Below are 17,663 nucleotides of genomic sequence, written 5' to 3'. Positions count from 1 at the left end.
TCTCATCAGTTGCTTTAACTACACTTTAAAGCAACTTTTTTTTTGTTTATTTATTTATTTTTACATAACCTCAGGGAACCTTAAAAAGTATTGAACCCTAAAAAATATCGAAATATTTGTTATATTTAATGACTTTCAGGGAACGTTCCCTGATACAGCGCTGTGGAGATAGGTCTGGCAATACAAGAAGACGGGTGGCCAGTGCCCCTAACTGTAACAAATAGTTTCAAACATTTTTAACCTCACCTTTAGCCCCAAAGAGGGGGTATTAGTCATGTGCAGTGATAAATAAAATGTAGTTTAAGAATGAATGAGTATTGTTGTGATCATTGTTATATGTGTATCATTTGTCTTTTATAGATCCAAACATATGGAGGGTTGGTGGTATGTAATATATTTGGTACCACTAAAATCGCATGTGGCCCCAGCCTGGATCCTCCAATTGAAATGGTCTAGAACCGCCATTGGAAGTGATTGTTGCTTAATTACAAATGAAAGAATTATCTGCGCTACGACTACAATTTACATTGTCTTCCAGCTAATTTCATATATCCATAGAACGAATGCTACTGGCGCCTGTATTGTTTACTTGTGCTGGATTATTATTCATTTATTTGCCAAGCCATACAAACCACAAGGTACATGTAATTGGCAGTTGAAATGAATCTTTCTCAGACCCCTCTTTTATACACATAGCACGCACATGCAATTCAGCGTAGCGCAGGTTCAACAATGGTACGGTGCCCCTGGAGCAGTATGGGTGTTCGGTGCCTTGCTCAAGGGCATCTCAGCAGTGCTCAGGAGGCAAACTACCTCTCTGTCCACACTCCATACTTGGTCTATATGGATGATCATGTTACACTGTTAAGTTCTCTGTACTGCTACGTTTAACTGATTTATTTTTCAATTGTGTCAATAAAAAAAACATACAGTATTAACAGCGGTGGAAAAAATGAACACAGGTAAGTCAAAGTAGCAATAACACAATGAAAAAAAATACTCATGCATTCAAAATGTCAGTAAACATCTCAAATTAATAATAGAAAAATGTAAACAAGTGCTCATGCCAGTGTTACTGAGGCTGTGATGTGTAAATAACATTTTTGTAGCAGCTTTAGTCCAGGTGGAGCTATTTAATTTCCCAAGGCATCATATTTACAGTTTTTTTCGATTGCTAAACGACAGTGGGCACAACTGGAGTCACATGTGCAAAACTCTAACTACAGTCTCCACAGCAGTTGTTCATGTGGACCAAACTCTAGTTCATTTTTCATTACTTGAACACAGTTTTCAAAACTCTACACACTTATCCCATGACTTTAACCACAATGTGCACAACACTGTAGATTTACAGCACTTTGTTCAAATGCTAACACACTGCTGTCACAACTGTAAACCACACATTCAAAACAGAATAGATTTCAGTCTGGTGCCTATCAAACACTGCTGATTGCAATTTTAGCTGAAAGCCTAAGCAAGTGTCTTATTTTAGACTAGTTAGTGAACATATATGGTATTTATACAGAGAAAGCTCAGAAAGCCTTTTTTTGTATACAAACACCAAATAAGAATGAAACAATTATACACTGTATGTTTGAGAGAAACGGGTAAAAGAGCAAAGATACCAACATGTCCAGGTAAGATGTCTGAGGTTATGTACACAGCTATAAAAAAAAGTGAAAAACACTATATCTTTACAATAGTAAAACTGCGTTCTTACTGTTTTTCAGAAAGTAATGGAGGTGAAAGCAATAGAAACACCACATTCATTAGTATTTAGAGATGATGCAGACATCCAATGTGATGAAGAAAACCTGCCACATGATGCTGGAGAGAGGCAGGATTAGTCACACTATTCGTTGGTATTGTTATGTACCTTTTAGTTTTTTTTCCCCCCAGTAATTCCATAAATTACTAGAGACAAAATACTTTATTGAAGAAAACTGCTGATTTTAATTTCTTCTTGTTTACCTTATGTACAAATTGGTATGCTATACAATCTATATTTTTTCCTTAAATAAACTGTTGAGTAGTGTCAAGTCACTCAAATTGTTCAAACTGTAAAGATGAGAAAGTTTGTAATTTCTGTATTGGTGTTTGATGCTAGTGTTTTTACCCTCAGTGTTTTCTGAGTGACGGTGTGTGTTATCTCAGTGAGGCCTGTGCATAGTGTTTGAGACGTGTGTTAAGAGTTGTGTTACTTTGAATGAAGTTTTGCAGGTGATGTGAACTGTTTAGCTCAGGTGACTGTAGGTAGTGCAGACTGTAGTTAGAGTTTTGCACATGTGACTCCAGTTGTGCCCACTGTCATTTAGCAATTGAAAAAAACTGTAAGTATTTATTTAATTTATTTTTATGTTTATCTGTCAAGTAAATTTAGTGGACTAAAAAGTACATCTACTACTGATCAAACTACCAAAAACTATCAAATCATACTTAAAGAACTATTCTTCACTCTTAATGTCAGTCACACCCATCTGCAGCCTTGATGAACAGAATTTGACTTCAAGGTGAATCTGAAGTTTGAATAATTTTTAACATCTTTTCACTTTCACATTGACTGTAGTGAAGTATATGCAACAAGAATGAATCAGAATTGCAATTTGCTTCAATATCCTTTCCTTTTTTCTATATCTGTGTATCCAATCATTTATTTGTGAAAAATAAAAAGCTTGAAACAAAAACAAATTCCCGAAATTCTATGGCTGCAATAATAATAATTACCAAATGTATAGTATTATCACTCATACTTTACAGTACTGTGAGGGTTCTAGTCCTACCTCTCTCCTGCACGTGACAACAAGTTCTCAACATCAACGCTTGCGTCTTATCTTGGGATGCTATGTTTAGAATGTTTATTTCATTTTATTGTAAATATTCTGCTAAGATTTTCTGCATATTTCAATATGGTTACTGCAGAAATGCACTAAATTTGCCATCATTCTGTTTTGAAAACAGTGTTAGTATTTATACAATGTGCTGCAAATACATAGTGTTTTGCAGGTGGTGGAGTATATAAGAAAAAACACCTAACTGAATGCCTTTTGTGTGAAAGAAATTAAAAATGATTCACAGTTCGGCCCCCATAGTCTTTTGTTTCACTGTGTGAAGTGTTTTGACAATGTGACTTTAGTTTTGACCAACGCATATTAGCAATCAAAAAAAAAAACTAAGGCTACTTGCCTGTATTCTATCTTATACAGTATGCTTTGCCAAATCAGACGCATCAAAGTATGTTTTCCCGCAGATCGTGTTTGTTCCTCTCATGTGGACCAACAAGACAATATAACGTCTAAAATCTTTTCACAGTGCAGAAAGAATATGGTTATTCACCTGTGTGGAGTCTCATGTGTCTATGCAAATCTGAGTTTTTTCTAAAAGCTTTCTCAAACGTGTCACGTTTGAAAGCCTTTTTACCTGTGTGAGTATTACAGTGAATGGTTGACAGGACTGTAGGACTATTACTTGTGCGATGTCTCTTCTGTGGTTCTGGCTCTGCCTTTCTAGTTGATCTGAATCTCCATGGTGGCCTCCTTTCCGATCTTGGTTCTCAGCTTCATGGGAGTTGTGAGAGAGGACCTGGTGGTCACGGTTTGATTCTGATGCTTCAGAATTTTCCCAGTCAGATTTGTCTTTTATCCATGTGATACAGATGCTAGCTGGATGCTCTGTCTCTGCTGCACTCTGGCCTTTGGTATCAGTCTCTGGCTTTGGTACAATCAGTACAATCTGCTCTCCCTTTTGACCGGTGTTGAGTGGCTCCGGTTCCTCTTTAATCTGTGGAGGCTCTGGGTCCTCTTGGTCCAGACTGGAGTTCCTCTCCTGGTTACAGAGCTGCAGATCACGGAGAACCTCTGCCTCCTTCCAGACACGTTGCTGTGGAGAGACAGATAATGAAAAGAATATCATACTACTGTGACAAAAAAACAGACATTTGCAAATAAATAAGTACAAGTATGTATTTAAACCATTTAAGAGCCTATAGGTCATTATAGAGTCAATGATTTATTATCTATCTAAAACTGTTGTATTTATTTATCTATATTCATACAAAATTATTTATGAACCAGTATCTATTTACAAGTATGTGAAGCTGTATTACTTTGTATATTAACTCCCACTCCTGCCCCACATCAAACTGCACACAGTGCAAGAGAAGGACAGACCGAGACCCCACGCTATTGGCAGAACAGCCATGGACTGCAATTACTTTGAGCAGCGTGCATTGGAATGAATTACAATATAATATATTTGAATATATTTCTTGCGTTTTCCATGATAGTCTGAATAAGTCACTAAATACGTAGCTAGTCGATTCAGAAGTAGAGTCAAGAAGAGGGTCTAAAAAGTCGCTAAATCTAGCGAGAAAGTCACCAAGACTGTGTGTGGTTGTGACAATAGTCTGTTACTGTCTGTGCCGCTGTGCATGCAAAGTGAACCATTGTGTGGCGCCGGCGCATGAGTGTAAATTTGGCCAGCAAATCGGTGCATCTCTAAATGAAATACCTTTTATATTACTAAATATAATTTAAATATCAATATTATGATAAACTATCAATATTCAACCAACAGTAGGAGGTTATTTTGAAATGCTTACATAATGACCTGAAAGGCATACAGAACTCTGATGTTTTAAAATCTCAAACCAACATGTTTTGCAAGAATTTGGTGTGACATACTCAACTCTCGAACATCATCCTCTCTTCTTTCAAGTGAACACGTAAAGTGTGTTTCTGCCATGGCTCCAGCTCCTCTTCTTCACATTCCAGTAAAAGTTCAGATGTTTTGGACCTGTAACAGAAGATAACAGACTGACACACCTGGTTTGAGTAATATACAAACCAGGTGTATATTACTAATTATTCTTTTTTTTTTTTTACATTGTACTTCTTCCAAATAATTTATAAGTGTATGTGTCAGTTAAAGACAAGTAATGGAGGGTGAAGTAATAAAGTCACAGCAAATCATTTGCACTCTTTGGCCAAAGAGCCCCACCGGACTAACTACGGTAAATGGGTTTAAAAGGTGCTTTTATGGTTAAATAGTAAACAATATGCTTCTTTAGTAGGCTATTTATGATTCATCTTAATTTGATAACTCTAATATGGCACCTTTTCGGCTTGCTTTTAGTTGTCTCGTCACAATCCACCAGTTTTTATTGCCAGACAATGGGAGGCTCAGACGAGTTCAGAGAGATTGGATGACAGACGGAGTCAGTGAAGGAGAAGTTTGTGATTTGTTGTGATGTTTCCCCACCAAGTTTGTGTTAATGTTATGTCCGTGTCTTGATTGTCTACAAATGAACTGTCAACTGTCATACTGTTTGACACCGCACCGACTGACGAGTGAAATGGAGCGACCGGACCGTAAAGCGAAGAGGCAATCGGCACCTGAAGTCAATGACCAAAGTAGGCCTTAAATCCTTAACTCCAGTCTGGTGGCTAAGTGGGCAGCTTTTGTTTTCAAATGCACGAGCAAAACCAAACTGTTATACTCCTAGACGTAACAAGAGAAATCAAGCTTTCCCCGGGGTGTGGTTATGCCGTGACGTAGCACTGTGGCACATCTTAAAAGGACTGAATTGGCATTACCCTCGCCCGAACCTGTAGACGTGGCAGGACGTTGGGGGCTTAAAATAATTAAAAAACCATAGAGCTTTTAACAGTTTATCTGTGTTTTAAGCCCCCAACGTCTCCTTCCAGGCAGCGCTGCCTGTGTACACATGTGCCGTTCAAGTTCACGTGCCCGACGTGCCCTCAAGTAAGCAGAGCGTGCAGCGTTTCTTGCCAGGCGCTCCGCTCGCACCTGTGGCGTTTCTTCTGCCCTCTTTTTAGCCACACGTGCAGCGTCAATTGCCCTATGGAACGTGCACGCCGTGCTTCGGCTGCACGTGCACTTCGCTTTGCTTCGCGCATTCGCTCCAGCCTTGAACGGCTATCTTTAGGCATTTTAGCATCAGAAAAGGTTGTCTGCAACAAATATTAGTGGTCACAGTCAGTGGTACTAACACAAGTAGGCTACCGTCCACTTTCCACAATGGAAGATGAAGCTGCCGGTGAAAATTTGGGATTGCAGCAATCCGACTCTTTGAGTCCCGATACCTGGCCTTTGGGTATTGGCCGATACTGGGTACTGATCCGATAACAGTGCTTCATTAATAAGCTGTATGCGTGTGTCACTGTGTGGAAGAGACTGGGATAATGATTGTATGTGTAAGGCAACATCAGGCTTTATCTTAAACATTGCTTTCCTAAGTTTGTAAAAAATATAATGTAATATATAGATATTATGTGTAATATTTATGCATTTTGTCTATTTGTTCAAAATTATATTAGATAATTATTAATTCATGAGTGAGAGATTCAAGTCATACACCGGGGAAATACACTTTTATGGTGCATTCATCACACCATCTGCTGCTACAAAGTCGTATAACGTTACTAATTTTTTGATGTAATGGACGAAATTTTAAAACGTTGCGCACTTAGTGCGTTACCTTCAAGCCATTGCCAAATGAGTTGCTGCAAAGCTAATTAAGACTATCAGCTCCACACAACTCTCTGTGTATTTCTCAGAATCGCTAGGTTCAGAAGATTGTGTCCTCCGGTGACTTCCCCGCGCAGAAACTCATTACTTCTTCTGAAGAGGAAGTCATGTTTTTTTAATCGTCCGTGTCCTCCTTAGCTGCTAGCAACTGCATCGAGGAGCGGTGGGGGCGTGTGCGCGATCATGTAAAGCGTTCATTATACTAGCCATTCGGCCATTCCCGACCTGTCGTGCGACAGTGTGACATCATGGGAGCGCCGTAACTATTTATACTTGCACGTGGTGGTCGTGACACTAGTTGCAGTCTGAACAGAGGTGTCGCAACTGAGGAAAGGCTACCAACTTTGCTATTTCTACAGACTAGAAGAAGAAAAAGGTAAACAATGGCAGAACTGGCAGCAGCATTGACATCAATGTCTACAGTGGCTAAGATGATATTGGAGTCAATGCATGTGGAAAAACAACTGCTTTTGAGCCCGCTTGCAAAGAAAGCAGAAAAGAAGAAAAAGAAGGTGGAATGTTCGTCCTTTGAATAACAGCAGACATAAATAGGGTGAGTTCAATATCCTCGTGAAACAAATGAGGATGATAGACGAAGAGAAGCACTTTGAATATTTCAGAATGTCTGCACAACGATTCAATGACCTACTTCATCAGATAAAGCTTTTCATTCACCATAAAAGAACTCATCTTAACCCAGTAAGTTTACGAGAGAGAACTCGTCCATGCTTCCTGTTTCCGCTTGTGTGCCGCTGAAAAAAATTGGGTGGTGTACAATCTCTGGTCGATCACTTTAAATCCTGCCAGCAAGATCTATGTCATTTTGACGTCACATTGTCGCGCAACAGGTCAGGAACAGCGACTGTAAAAAGGCCTTAAGGCTTGTATCATGTGGACGCCTGTCATTACTTAGAATTCCTCATGGGGGCGACAGAAACTACGCACTATAGCTTTAAGTACATTGTGCTGATAATGCCTCTCTTTCACTCTTACTGTTTGGTATTAATAGTTTGACTACTAATAGTTAATAGTTTTACTTAAAAAAAGAATTTGGAGTACTTTTTCTACCACTGCCAATCAAACCAATCTATTTGTTATATTTTAACCACATTTATAATGCAATGTACCACTCTCATGGAGTATAATGACAATAAGATCATTCAGATAAAAAAACACAACCAAGTCGACGCTGTTCGTGGTCAGAAACACCGGGAGTGCACAAATAATATTATATGTATTAACGTTAGTCGCTTGCTTTGACATAACCACCGCGGTTGTAAAGCAGAGCATATGACATTATTTGATTTATGAAGGTATTTCGCCGGCAGTAACGTTATTAGTGTTATAAGTTAGTTGGCAAACTTACATAATGGAAGTTGCCTTTCAGTGGTAGTCGTTCACCCCAGGGAAGTGTTGCCAACAAGAGTTTGGTTGTAACATTAGCATATCCAGCAGCAAAAGCGCCGGTCTTATTATACATCCATGCCATCCAACGCATCATGGTGTTACCCAATTAAATACTGTACATTTAATCAAGTACTTATTTCAATTTCAACCACTTTCCAATCCCATTTTTTTCACTATCATCTTTTTTGTCTTGCTGACATTCATGAGCAAGTTGTGATCCTCTACTTCTTCGGGTAGGCCTTTTCATTGTCTGTGATCAGGCCCACCACAGCTGTGTGATTTGCTAACTTGATGATGGTGTTGGAGTTGGAAGTGGCCACACAGTCGCTGGTGTACAGGGAATACAGCAGGGGACTCAAAACACAGCCCTGGGGTGCTCCAGTGTTAAGGTTGAGGGTGGAAGAGGTGTGTTCATGCACAGTGAGGTGTGACAAACACTTTGTGACAAACAGTAGGACTTGTTCCTGAAAAGACAAGCTTCCATTGTCCAGCACCCTTGTAGCTCCAATGTATCAAGTCTATAAAGATTCCGGCAAACATGGTTATCCCTCAGTAGCAAACTAAATACTTCTGTTCAGGGGCATAGCACAAAATTCTGGGCCCTGTAGAAATGCATTTTCTATGGATTCATTCTAGCATCTTTTTGGACCCTCCTCACATGAGGGCCCTGGGTACTCAGTCCCTTTTTCACCCCCAGTCTGACGCCCCTGCTTCTGTTCTGCTTTACAGTAATCCAACTACTATCTAGTGTAGAGAAACTATATGAACCAATACCATGCATTTAAATAATACAGCAATGAAGCACTTGAAAAGAATTTATTTTACTGTACAATAATAATACAATAAAACGTACCTTTGACAGGGAATGTAACTGACCGGCCGGTACAAAGTTGTTGATTTTAGAAAATGAGGTAACAGGTTCACCATGTTGTTTATTTGTGCATTGGCTAGGACATATTTATGTTAGACAACATGTGTGTAATTATGACAACTTGTTAACTTACTCATAACTGTTGGTACATAACGTTTATTACCTTCGTCAAGGAAGTTCATTTTTCGACTCAATTTGTCGGTTTGTTGTTGTTTTTTTGTCTGTCAGCATGATTACTGAAAAACTACTGGCCTGATTTTCATCAAACCATGGTGGAAGGGCCAAAAAAGAAACCACTACATTTTGGAGCAGTTCCGAATCATGGAACAAATGGGGCACAAATAATTTTTCGCTTTATAAAATAAACTGCATTGGGATCCATCAGGACAACACAACTCTCTCTTTGCTCCGAGTGAAGACAACAGTGTATGGAGGACAAAGGAGGGAGTCAACAAATGAAGTTGAAAACAAGATTAAAGCAGATCATAAACCGCTCGCCGGCTGCACAGTCCCACTCTGACCGTGTTTCTCATTAACATGAAATGGTAAGTAAGAAAAACCAGTCCGGCGAGAGTGACCTTCAACACCACTTCAACACAACTGAGCTCTTTCTGAAGTTACTGTGGTGTCTTCCTGATTTTAGCAGATTTCTCCTCAACGTCTCACAGAACTTTTGGAAATATAAAAATCATATTTTTTGCGGGTGTGGGCGGGAGCAGACGCACACAATGCAATCGGGAGCGGAATTAAGGATACAGTGCAGAGCTCTAGGGTATGGCCTTGGCGTAGGTCTACCCTCTCTGAGTGCCCTTCTAGGTATTATGTTTGTCTGATGTGCCAGTTGACTCAAGTTTGACTTCAGCTAAGCATGGCAGAGACAAAGGTACAGAGAGGGTCTGTGAGTTGGACTGCTCTGACTGCAGCTGGTTAGATGAGGTCGCACATACTTCCCGACTCTGGACACTGGATAAAGACACAGGGTTGTTGCTGATTTGATGCCCCTCAGAAGTGTGGACAAAACCATTGGCCTCAAGTTTTAGGGTGTGCTGACCAGCTGACCAGTTCTGAAGAGATGAAGGATCTGGTTTACAATCTGTTTGGTCATCATCTGTAAGAATATAAAAAATAAAAATCAGAAATTTCAACAGGATGCAAGTATACACATGGCAAATCAACATGCTAGGTGAGAATATGTGCAACAGCACACAGTCTAGTGGTCTAGCTCAATCCATCAATTAAATACCTTTTAATATTTCTAAATATCACTCAAATATTAATATTATGATAAACAATAATCCAACCTACAGTAGCAGGTTATTTTAAAATGCATAATGACATGTTTCGACTCAACAGTTATTTGAGTTTTAGAGGCGTACAGAACTCTGATGTTTTAAAACTTCAACGCTAACATGTTCTTCAAGAATTTGGTGTGACATACTCAACTCTCCAACATCCTCCTCTTTGACATCAGTCTCTTCTTTGAAGTGAACATGTAAAGTGTGTTTCTGCCATGGCTCCAGCTCCTCTTCTTCACATTCCAGTAAAAGTTCAGATGTTTTGGACCTGTAACAGAAGACAACAGACTGACACACCTGGTTTGTGTAATATACAAAATCAAAAAAGACAATTTTTACATTATTCTTTTTCCAAAGAATTTACAAGTGTATGTGTCAGTTAAAGACAAGTAATGGAGGGTGAAGGAACAGTCACAGCAAATCATTTGTGATTTTGTGGTTTCAACAGGGATGACTCAAGCTGCTGCCCCTTTGCCACTTTTGTTATTTTAAAGTAACCCTTAGATGAAGAAAGGTTGGAGACCACTGCTCTACAATGATATTTGAGCAAAAATAAGTGAAAGATGGGAGGAAATACAGGAAACACATAGATTCTGCATATCAAAATTGTGGACGAAGTATAAAATCTTTATAACTCCAATATACAGATGTCGTCTAAAGGAAGGTAAAAAAAAAAAAAACTCGTACCTCTGAGGAATTATTGGTACGTAGACGTCTTCATCACAGCTATCAGCAGCTCCTAGAGCACTCGGCTCAGTTGTTTCTTCAACGTTTTCCATATCACTAGTCAAGTCAGATCTGTGGGATAAAAAATTAAATCATACTAGAATCAAATGAGCCACAGAAGCAAAAATTAAGACATATATTCTGTATAATTAAGTATAAAATTACATTCTGTTCTTCACACTGTTGAATTCATCGTCTTCAATGGTGACCTCCATTTCCTCAAAACTGAAAATAAATCACAGAGAGGTCATTGAAAAAGAGAGGGTGAAAATGTATCTTAGGAAAGTCGATACAGTTATGACAGATAGTATAAACCTAAAGATCAACACTCACCTGTCCTGAATCCAGTCGACCTCTGATGCCATATGTGTGGTTTCACTCCGATGTTCATGTTTTCGTTTACCTCTAGAAACGTTAAGTCATTTTCTGACAGTTTAAAAGTTGTTACAGCATGTGGACATTAACTGCCTAGTAGTGTGACACCCATGCATGAACACCTGTCAGTATATATAATCATCAACATCAATATATAATTTTATCCGATGCAGAAGCCAGAGAAAAACGCAGAGCATGCAAAGCAATACAATGCCATACCATGGTGTTCTGTTCATACAACTGGTGTGTGAAAAAACAAAGGCAAGGTTGCGACTACTTACTTTTCAGAGGCCGATAGACGTCCAAGACTTGATAGTGCAGTTGGTTCTTGCAGACACATTTCAGTAGACTCCAATAAGGGGGATCTCTTCTCATAACTGTAAAAATCAAAAAACCTTGTCATCAGACACAAAACCTCATCTTGAAATGTTAAGCATGCAAACTTACCCTTGGCTTGAAAACCCCCCTGAGTTACAGGTCAACTGGTTTCAACTTTACCTGGTAGATTTCATCTAATTAGACAGTGGTGAAATCAGGTATTGCAACCAAGAGTAGATCTCATTTGTTTTAAATTCAAGTTTACACCTAAGATTCACAACAATACCAGTTAACACTCTAAACCAGTGTTTCTCAAATAGGGGTAGGTGTACCCCCTATGGGTACTTTGGAGTACTGCAGGGCGTACGTGAAATGTTTACAAAAATGCTCATTTAAAAATATGTCAAGGAGGGGGGGTAAGGGAACGGGATAATGGATAGGGGGGCGCTGGACGAAAAAAGGTTGCGAACCACTGAGTCAAAGTGTAAAACCACTCACAAACCTCCTCCAAAGCACGCTGGAGGAGGGTCTGGCTACTCCACATAGCATTCGGGATGGGAGGAAAATGTGCTCTGGTTTATTGGCATTTCTTTAAACCAATCACAATCGTCTTGGGCGGTGCTAAACACCGTAGAAAAGCTGCGGTGCCGCTGCAAAATGGGCTCGGAAGGAACTTGTTTTGGTCGAACAGGTTTACGTTTAAAAGTTGTTTTAGTCGTGCAACAGAAAACTCAGATTGGACAGATAGTGTAGCTAGCTGTCTGGATTTACCCTGCAGAGATCTGAGAAAAGGTTAACCATAGTCCTCATATATCAACCAGAGTTTAAAAATGCCAACACAAAGGAAGCCCAAGGCAACGGATATCCGGCCTAAATGAGTGTAATCCGGCGGATTTTCCAGCAGCAACGGAGCAATCCCGGAAGTGGAACGTCAAGGATATAGACTATATTAAACATTACTTGAACAGGATATTATAAAAACTAGTATACCAAATTTTAAAACCAAAAAAGGTTTATTATGCTTTGGCAAATTACAAGCTTGTATGTTGAACCATCTCATGACCCCAAAATGAAGAAACATGGCTTTTAATCACCATTGAGCCTCTTAAAAAAAAAAATTATATAGTTTGGGTCAGTAGCCAACAAAATAAAAGATCTTTTACTTCTTAATGTACTTTAAAAGTTTGCTGCTCTTAGCCGATCAGTTGACTAATCAGTTGTTAGGTACAAATGATCATATCCTCAGTATCACAATAATCTATCTATAAATCAGGATATCTCTGTGCGTGTCCCCACACATGCACAGTACAGCAGCGGTGGCGAGGAGTTCCTGAATCCCTACAAGGCTCATTGATCGCGGGTTCACCGGCTACAGGTGTCTTGCCAAAAACTGATCATCCACCAAATACTCATTGCCGTCTACCCTTCATGCAAATAACGAAACTGGGACACGCTGAATCTCTACGTAGATGAGCCGAGCCACGACCGATTGAGATGCGATGCAACACGTGTAACAGGTTGAGTTTTATAAAAAAAAATAATTACAAAAAAAAACATTCACGAGGCGCTTCACTTATGCCATAGAAAACAGTGCAGTTCTGTTTTCAAATGTTTAAGTAAAAAGAGAGGCAGTATCACTCAGCACACAATGTAGGCTACTTTAAAGTGGAGATGTTCAACTCGAATATAATGTTGGATAGTTTAATGCATTATATTTTAGTTGTGGTATTTTGTGAGCAGAATTGGAATGCAGCGTTCCCCGTTAGGTAAATGTATGTTTCCCTCTGAAGTACAAGTACACAGTAAGTCAGTAGTATAGGCCTACAGTTGCATATTAAGTGCTTTGGAGGCCTTCTGTAAGTTATTTCAGAGTACAGTGGTTCTGGAGAAAGCTACAAAGCAGTAGTACAGGAGGCCAAGCAATCGGCCCATTCCAAACCGGCACTGCACTAGTGTTTCAAAATATGACAACAAATAAGAGTCATGGGGTTTCCAGGAGGCACAGGGAACAGTTTTGTGTAAATAAAAACGTTAAATGCCTTTGATGTTTTATTTTCACTTTATTTTGTGCTAACAAATGAGGATACATAGCAGGCCATAAATAAAAGACAGCAATGTATATAACAAGCATGGTAGATATCAATTTAATAAGGACTGCTCTTTAGATTTATACCAAACATATTACATAAAGATTTAGGAGATCAATTTTATCATGTTGAAAGTACAATGAACTTACTGGAGTGACTTTGACCGACAGTACTGACATCCCAGTCATCAGCAGGCAATCCATGCATGGTGGGGGTGCAAACTTCTTCAAACTGACTCATCTACCAGACCCTTGGGAGGTGGCCTGCCCACCGCAGGTGTTGTTGTTGTTGATTATTATTATTATTATTATTATTATTATTATTATTATTATTATTATTATTATTATTAACCACAATCACATTACATGATTGATGTCACTCAAGTAATTTTATTGGCTTTCTATAGTTTCCTCTTGATCCACAGATTACTTTATACAACCGTTTGACATGCGGATTAGTACTTTCCATTAAAAGTAAACTTTGTAATATGTAAATGCTGCCTCACCTTAACGACAGAGCTCCCTTCTCTCTTCTCCTTGACTTGGCCTTCATTTTCTTCAGAGGATCTTCAAAGTAAAAACAAGAAAACATTCAGTAACAAGTACTGAGATTTCAGTTTCTGGGTTAGGGTTAGTAATTAAGAATATGACCAATAAAAAAAAAAAATTGTAACTGGCACCATAAGTTATTGCTTTGCATTGCGCTGGCTGACATGAAAAACCACATAGAAATGGCAACATCACAGATTCACTAAGCTGAACAGTATATGCATATTTCTGCCTTAGTGCGTACACAGCCTTTTAGTCTTGAACCTACACAGTTTCATGTATCTAGCCCCTGAAAAAGTTAGATGTTTGAGAAGTTTGACACTTTTTTGTTCTTAACGCTGAAACCAGGAGAATCAGAGCAACCATCACCTGAAATGTGAAGAAGAATGCCTTCAGGCCGTTTGTGGACGCTCTTTGCAAAGATCTGTTCCTGCTCAGTCCTGTTCATCTGTTTCATTTCTGGGTTGAGGTATGCCTTTTGAATTTCAAAAAAGGTTTTATGCCCTATGAAATTCAGGTGCAGGTGTTTGGCCCATTTTTTAAAGTGTGTAAAGGTGCCTCCAGAAAAAAGAACAGAAAGAGTTGTAAGAAGGTGGATTTCAGGAAACGCCTCCCAAAGGTGAGGTGATGACATCCATATGCCCTTGTGTCCACCAAGGCAGCTCCACCACACCTTTGTCTGTGCACCACAGTGAGACACCTTATTTTTGGTTATGGGCTGTCCACAGGTCTGACACTTCTTAAACAGCTCCATCAAGCAGCTGTCATTTACAATAGTCTTTGATTGGCTCAAGTCTTTTTCTGTGTTCTCATCAGATTTTGATGTTACTGTCGAGCTCAACTCAGTCTCTTGGTGGAACCTCTCCTTCAGACGATCCACAGATGCCACACTGCACAAACTTCCACTGAGTTCAGCTGGAAGAGGGGGCTGGGAGGGGATGTTTGAGGCAATCTGGGATAATGGTCAGATGTCAAATTTGAAATTAGTAAGTTAAGTAACTGTCTGCAACTCTTCCAAATAGGGTTCACAATATCCACACACACACATTACTTTTGACAACATGTAATACTCATTTACACAGAATAAAAGCTACGATGCCATATGTTATACTTACAGGAATTGGCAGGGAGGGAGATAATGCAGTATAGACACCAGTACCATGGACACCCAGGAAAGAAGCCTGTGAAGATGTACTCAGACCCTTGAGTAAAAAACAAAAAAATAAAACTAGTGTTACATTCAGAATAGAGGGCAACTGTGTGTGTGTTTTTTTTTTTTTTTTTTAAAAGCTGGGTGACTAATATACATGAAAGACGTAAATTGGAGCCAACTTTTGCTTAGTGAACGCTATATAATTAGTTCCTAGCCCCTTCATCCCTCATCGACTCCCAAACAAAATGCCGATCAAACTCCAAGAATTTAAGACGGCTCGCCCCGCAGTGTTCTCGCCATATCTGAACCTTAACTTTACCTACAAAACCACAAGTAAAACACATGTTTTACCTCTGTTCGGCCTCTGTCATTTGCTGGCAGGGATGTTCTGAGGTCCTCTTGCTGTCTTCCAGAGAAAACGGTTGGAACTACGCCTGATTTGAGGATTTTTCGGGGCGTTGTTTTCATAAGTTCTGCTTGTATGTCCGGTTCGTAATCTTCCGGTTTAAAATGCTGGCTACAGACTCTTATATTGCCGTACTTACTTACTGGTGTGTTTTCGTCAAATTTGGGATTATGTATGGCCTTTAACCACTTTCTGCATCTCCCCGGGTCTCTTGTAGGCAGAGAGTGGAAGACGACTCCCCGGGACCTCGCCTTCTTGTAGCCCTTGCAGCCCGGCACAGAGCACATCCCCGGCATCGTTACAAAAATATAGACTAACCAGTGACCAAGAAACGAGGAATTACAGACGAATGACTGCCACCATATCTGAGTTTAGTACACTGACCAACTAGCCTGGATGCCAGCCGAATTTAGCCAATTTGGACCAATCAAATTGTCAGGGCGGGCTTTACACGATGATGGACAGATGATCAACTAACGTAATAAACAACGTCACCAAAGAGCGCTTGGGTTGAATTCGTTTACTGAGAAGTGTGGGAATATCTATGCTGTCTATGGGGAATATACTGTCTATGGTGGGAATGCGAGTGTGTTTATCACACTGGACAATAAACTCGACTCACTATTCACTCGCGAAAAACTTGGCAATCGAGGTTATTCTCATAGTCATATCATAAGAAATAGAACTTCATCAACAACAAGCTTACCTCTGTACTGCTTCTTCGCGTTCTTGTACCGGCTGGAGTTGACGGATTGGGGCAAAACTTGCTGGGCGACTTGGAGGGAGTAGGCTCACGGTCTCTTTTCTCTGATGCCTCAGATGAACACGCTTCTTCAGCCTGGTCTCCTTCGTCCTCTGTCCATTTTTTAAACACGGGCATGTCGCGTTCCAAACGTGTTATTAAGTTCTGACAGGACCGACAAATGCGATAAGATTTGTTTGATGTATTGTCGAGTCCTAATCCTAAACGGAGAACTTGTTCGTATATGCATTCACCTTTACTATTTCTCTCAAAAATGATGATCGTGTTGGTAAGTACTGGTAAGTATCCTTAAATTCTTTTTACAACACCGGCAAATATCGTTTACACTCATCATCTACTACTACTACTACTACTACTACTACTACTACTACTACTACTACTTCTTCTTCTTCTTCCAGCGTGCGTGCGTGCAGTTGAGTTCTGTTGACAACTATGCGTCGCTCAACATACGTCACATACTCCGTTGCTCCGATTGGTTGTAGGTCTATCCAATTGAGTGCAGAGGCTTTTTAATTAATTAATTTATTTATACAACTCCTTACAGTCAAATACAACACAAAATATATAAAACAAATGACATACTACTTCCGACTACACCTTGGATAATATATAAAAAAAAAAAAAACTCTTGAACCTGCACTTTTAAAAGTTTCTTTGTAGCTTTGCTTATTTAAAGCTAATGTACTTGCACTTACTACTTGTTGTCTAGAGTTTGGACCTACTCAGTTGAATGCACTTAATTGTAAGTCGCTTTGGATAAAAGCGTCAGCTAAATGACATGTAATGTAATGTAATAATGTAACATACAACATTACATACAGGGACAATTCCAAAAAAGATGTGACACATTTTCATCAGTGCTATTACAAAACGAGCAGTTAAATTCAATATCCTGCTTGTATCTTTTAAGGAAGGATTTTGCTGGGTAAAACCTGTGTATTAGTTTAAACGAAACTTCTCTCACTTTATTAGTAAAAAGGTATTTGAAAGGTAAGGATCTCACTTTCTTCCAAGGGATATTCTCTATTATACCATTCCAGTATGGGATAACATAGGGAATAGTAACAATGTCAGTCTGGAATAAAGCTCTAATTTTCCTATTAATACTATGATTTTCTACTGAGAAGCACAAACCACCCACAGTAGTATCAGTTAATTTGATTAGATG

The 17,663-nt window shown here is 39.3% G+C and overlaps 1 protein-coding gene across 5 annotated transcripts; it reads right to left on the bottom strand.

The window, feature by feature from the left end:
- Nucleotides 1-2,295: 2,295 nt before the first annotated feature.
- Nucleotides 2,296-16,884, bottom strand: LOC114558443 (uncharacterized). Of its 5 annotated transcripts, none has more exons than XM_028582492.1 (11): nt 15,678-16,159; nt 15,289-15,375; nt 14,543-15,125; nt 14,131-14,191; nt 11,502-11,597; nt 11,179-11,250; nt 11,011-11,070; nt 10,807-10,917; nt 10,317-10,387; nt 4,680-4,720; nt 2,296-3,876 (listed from the first exon to the last, which is right to left on the bottom strand). In XM_028582492.1, exons 1-10 carry the CDS (start codon nt 16,026-16,028, stop codon nt 4,680-4,682), a joined length of 1,533 nt encoding a protein of 510 aa, XP_028438293.1. In that variant the 5' UTR covers nt 16,029-16,159; the 3' UTR covers nt 2,296-3,876. The 5 variants fall into 5 exon arrangements, with proteins under 5 accessions (XP_028438293.1, XP_028438266.1, XP_028438275.1 ...); XM_028582465.1 differs by lacking the exons at nt 2,296-3,876; nt 4,680-4,720 and adding an exon at nt 9,037-9,932 and having other exon boundaries at nt 10,263-10,387; nt 15,678-15,760; nt 15,872-16,159; XM_028582474.1 differs by lacking the exons at nt 2,296-3,876; nt 4,680-4,720; nt 15,678-16,159 and adding exons at nt 9,037-9,932; nt 16,439-16,884 and having other exon boundaries at nt 10,263-10,387.
- Nucleotides 16,885-17,663: the final 779 nt, after the last annotated feature.

This window comes from Perca flavescens, chromosome 1 (assembly GCF_004354835.1).
Source record: "Perca flavescens isolate YP-PL-M2 chromosome 1, PFLA_1.0, whole genome shotgun sequence".
Taxonomy (NCBI): Eukaryota; Metazoa; Chordata; class Actinopteri; order Perciformes; family Percidae; genus Perca; species Perca flavescens.
Note: the sequence above shows the minus strand (reverse complement) of the source record. Positions and strands in the feature narration are given on the sequence as shown.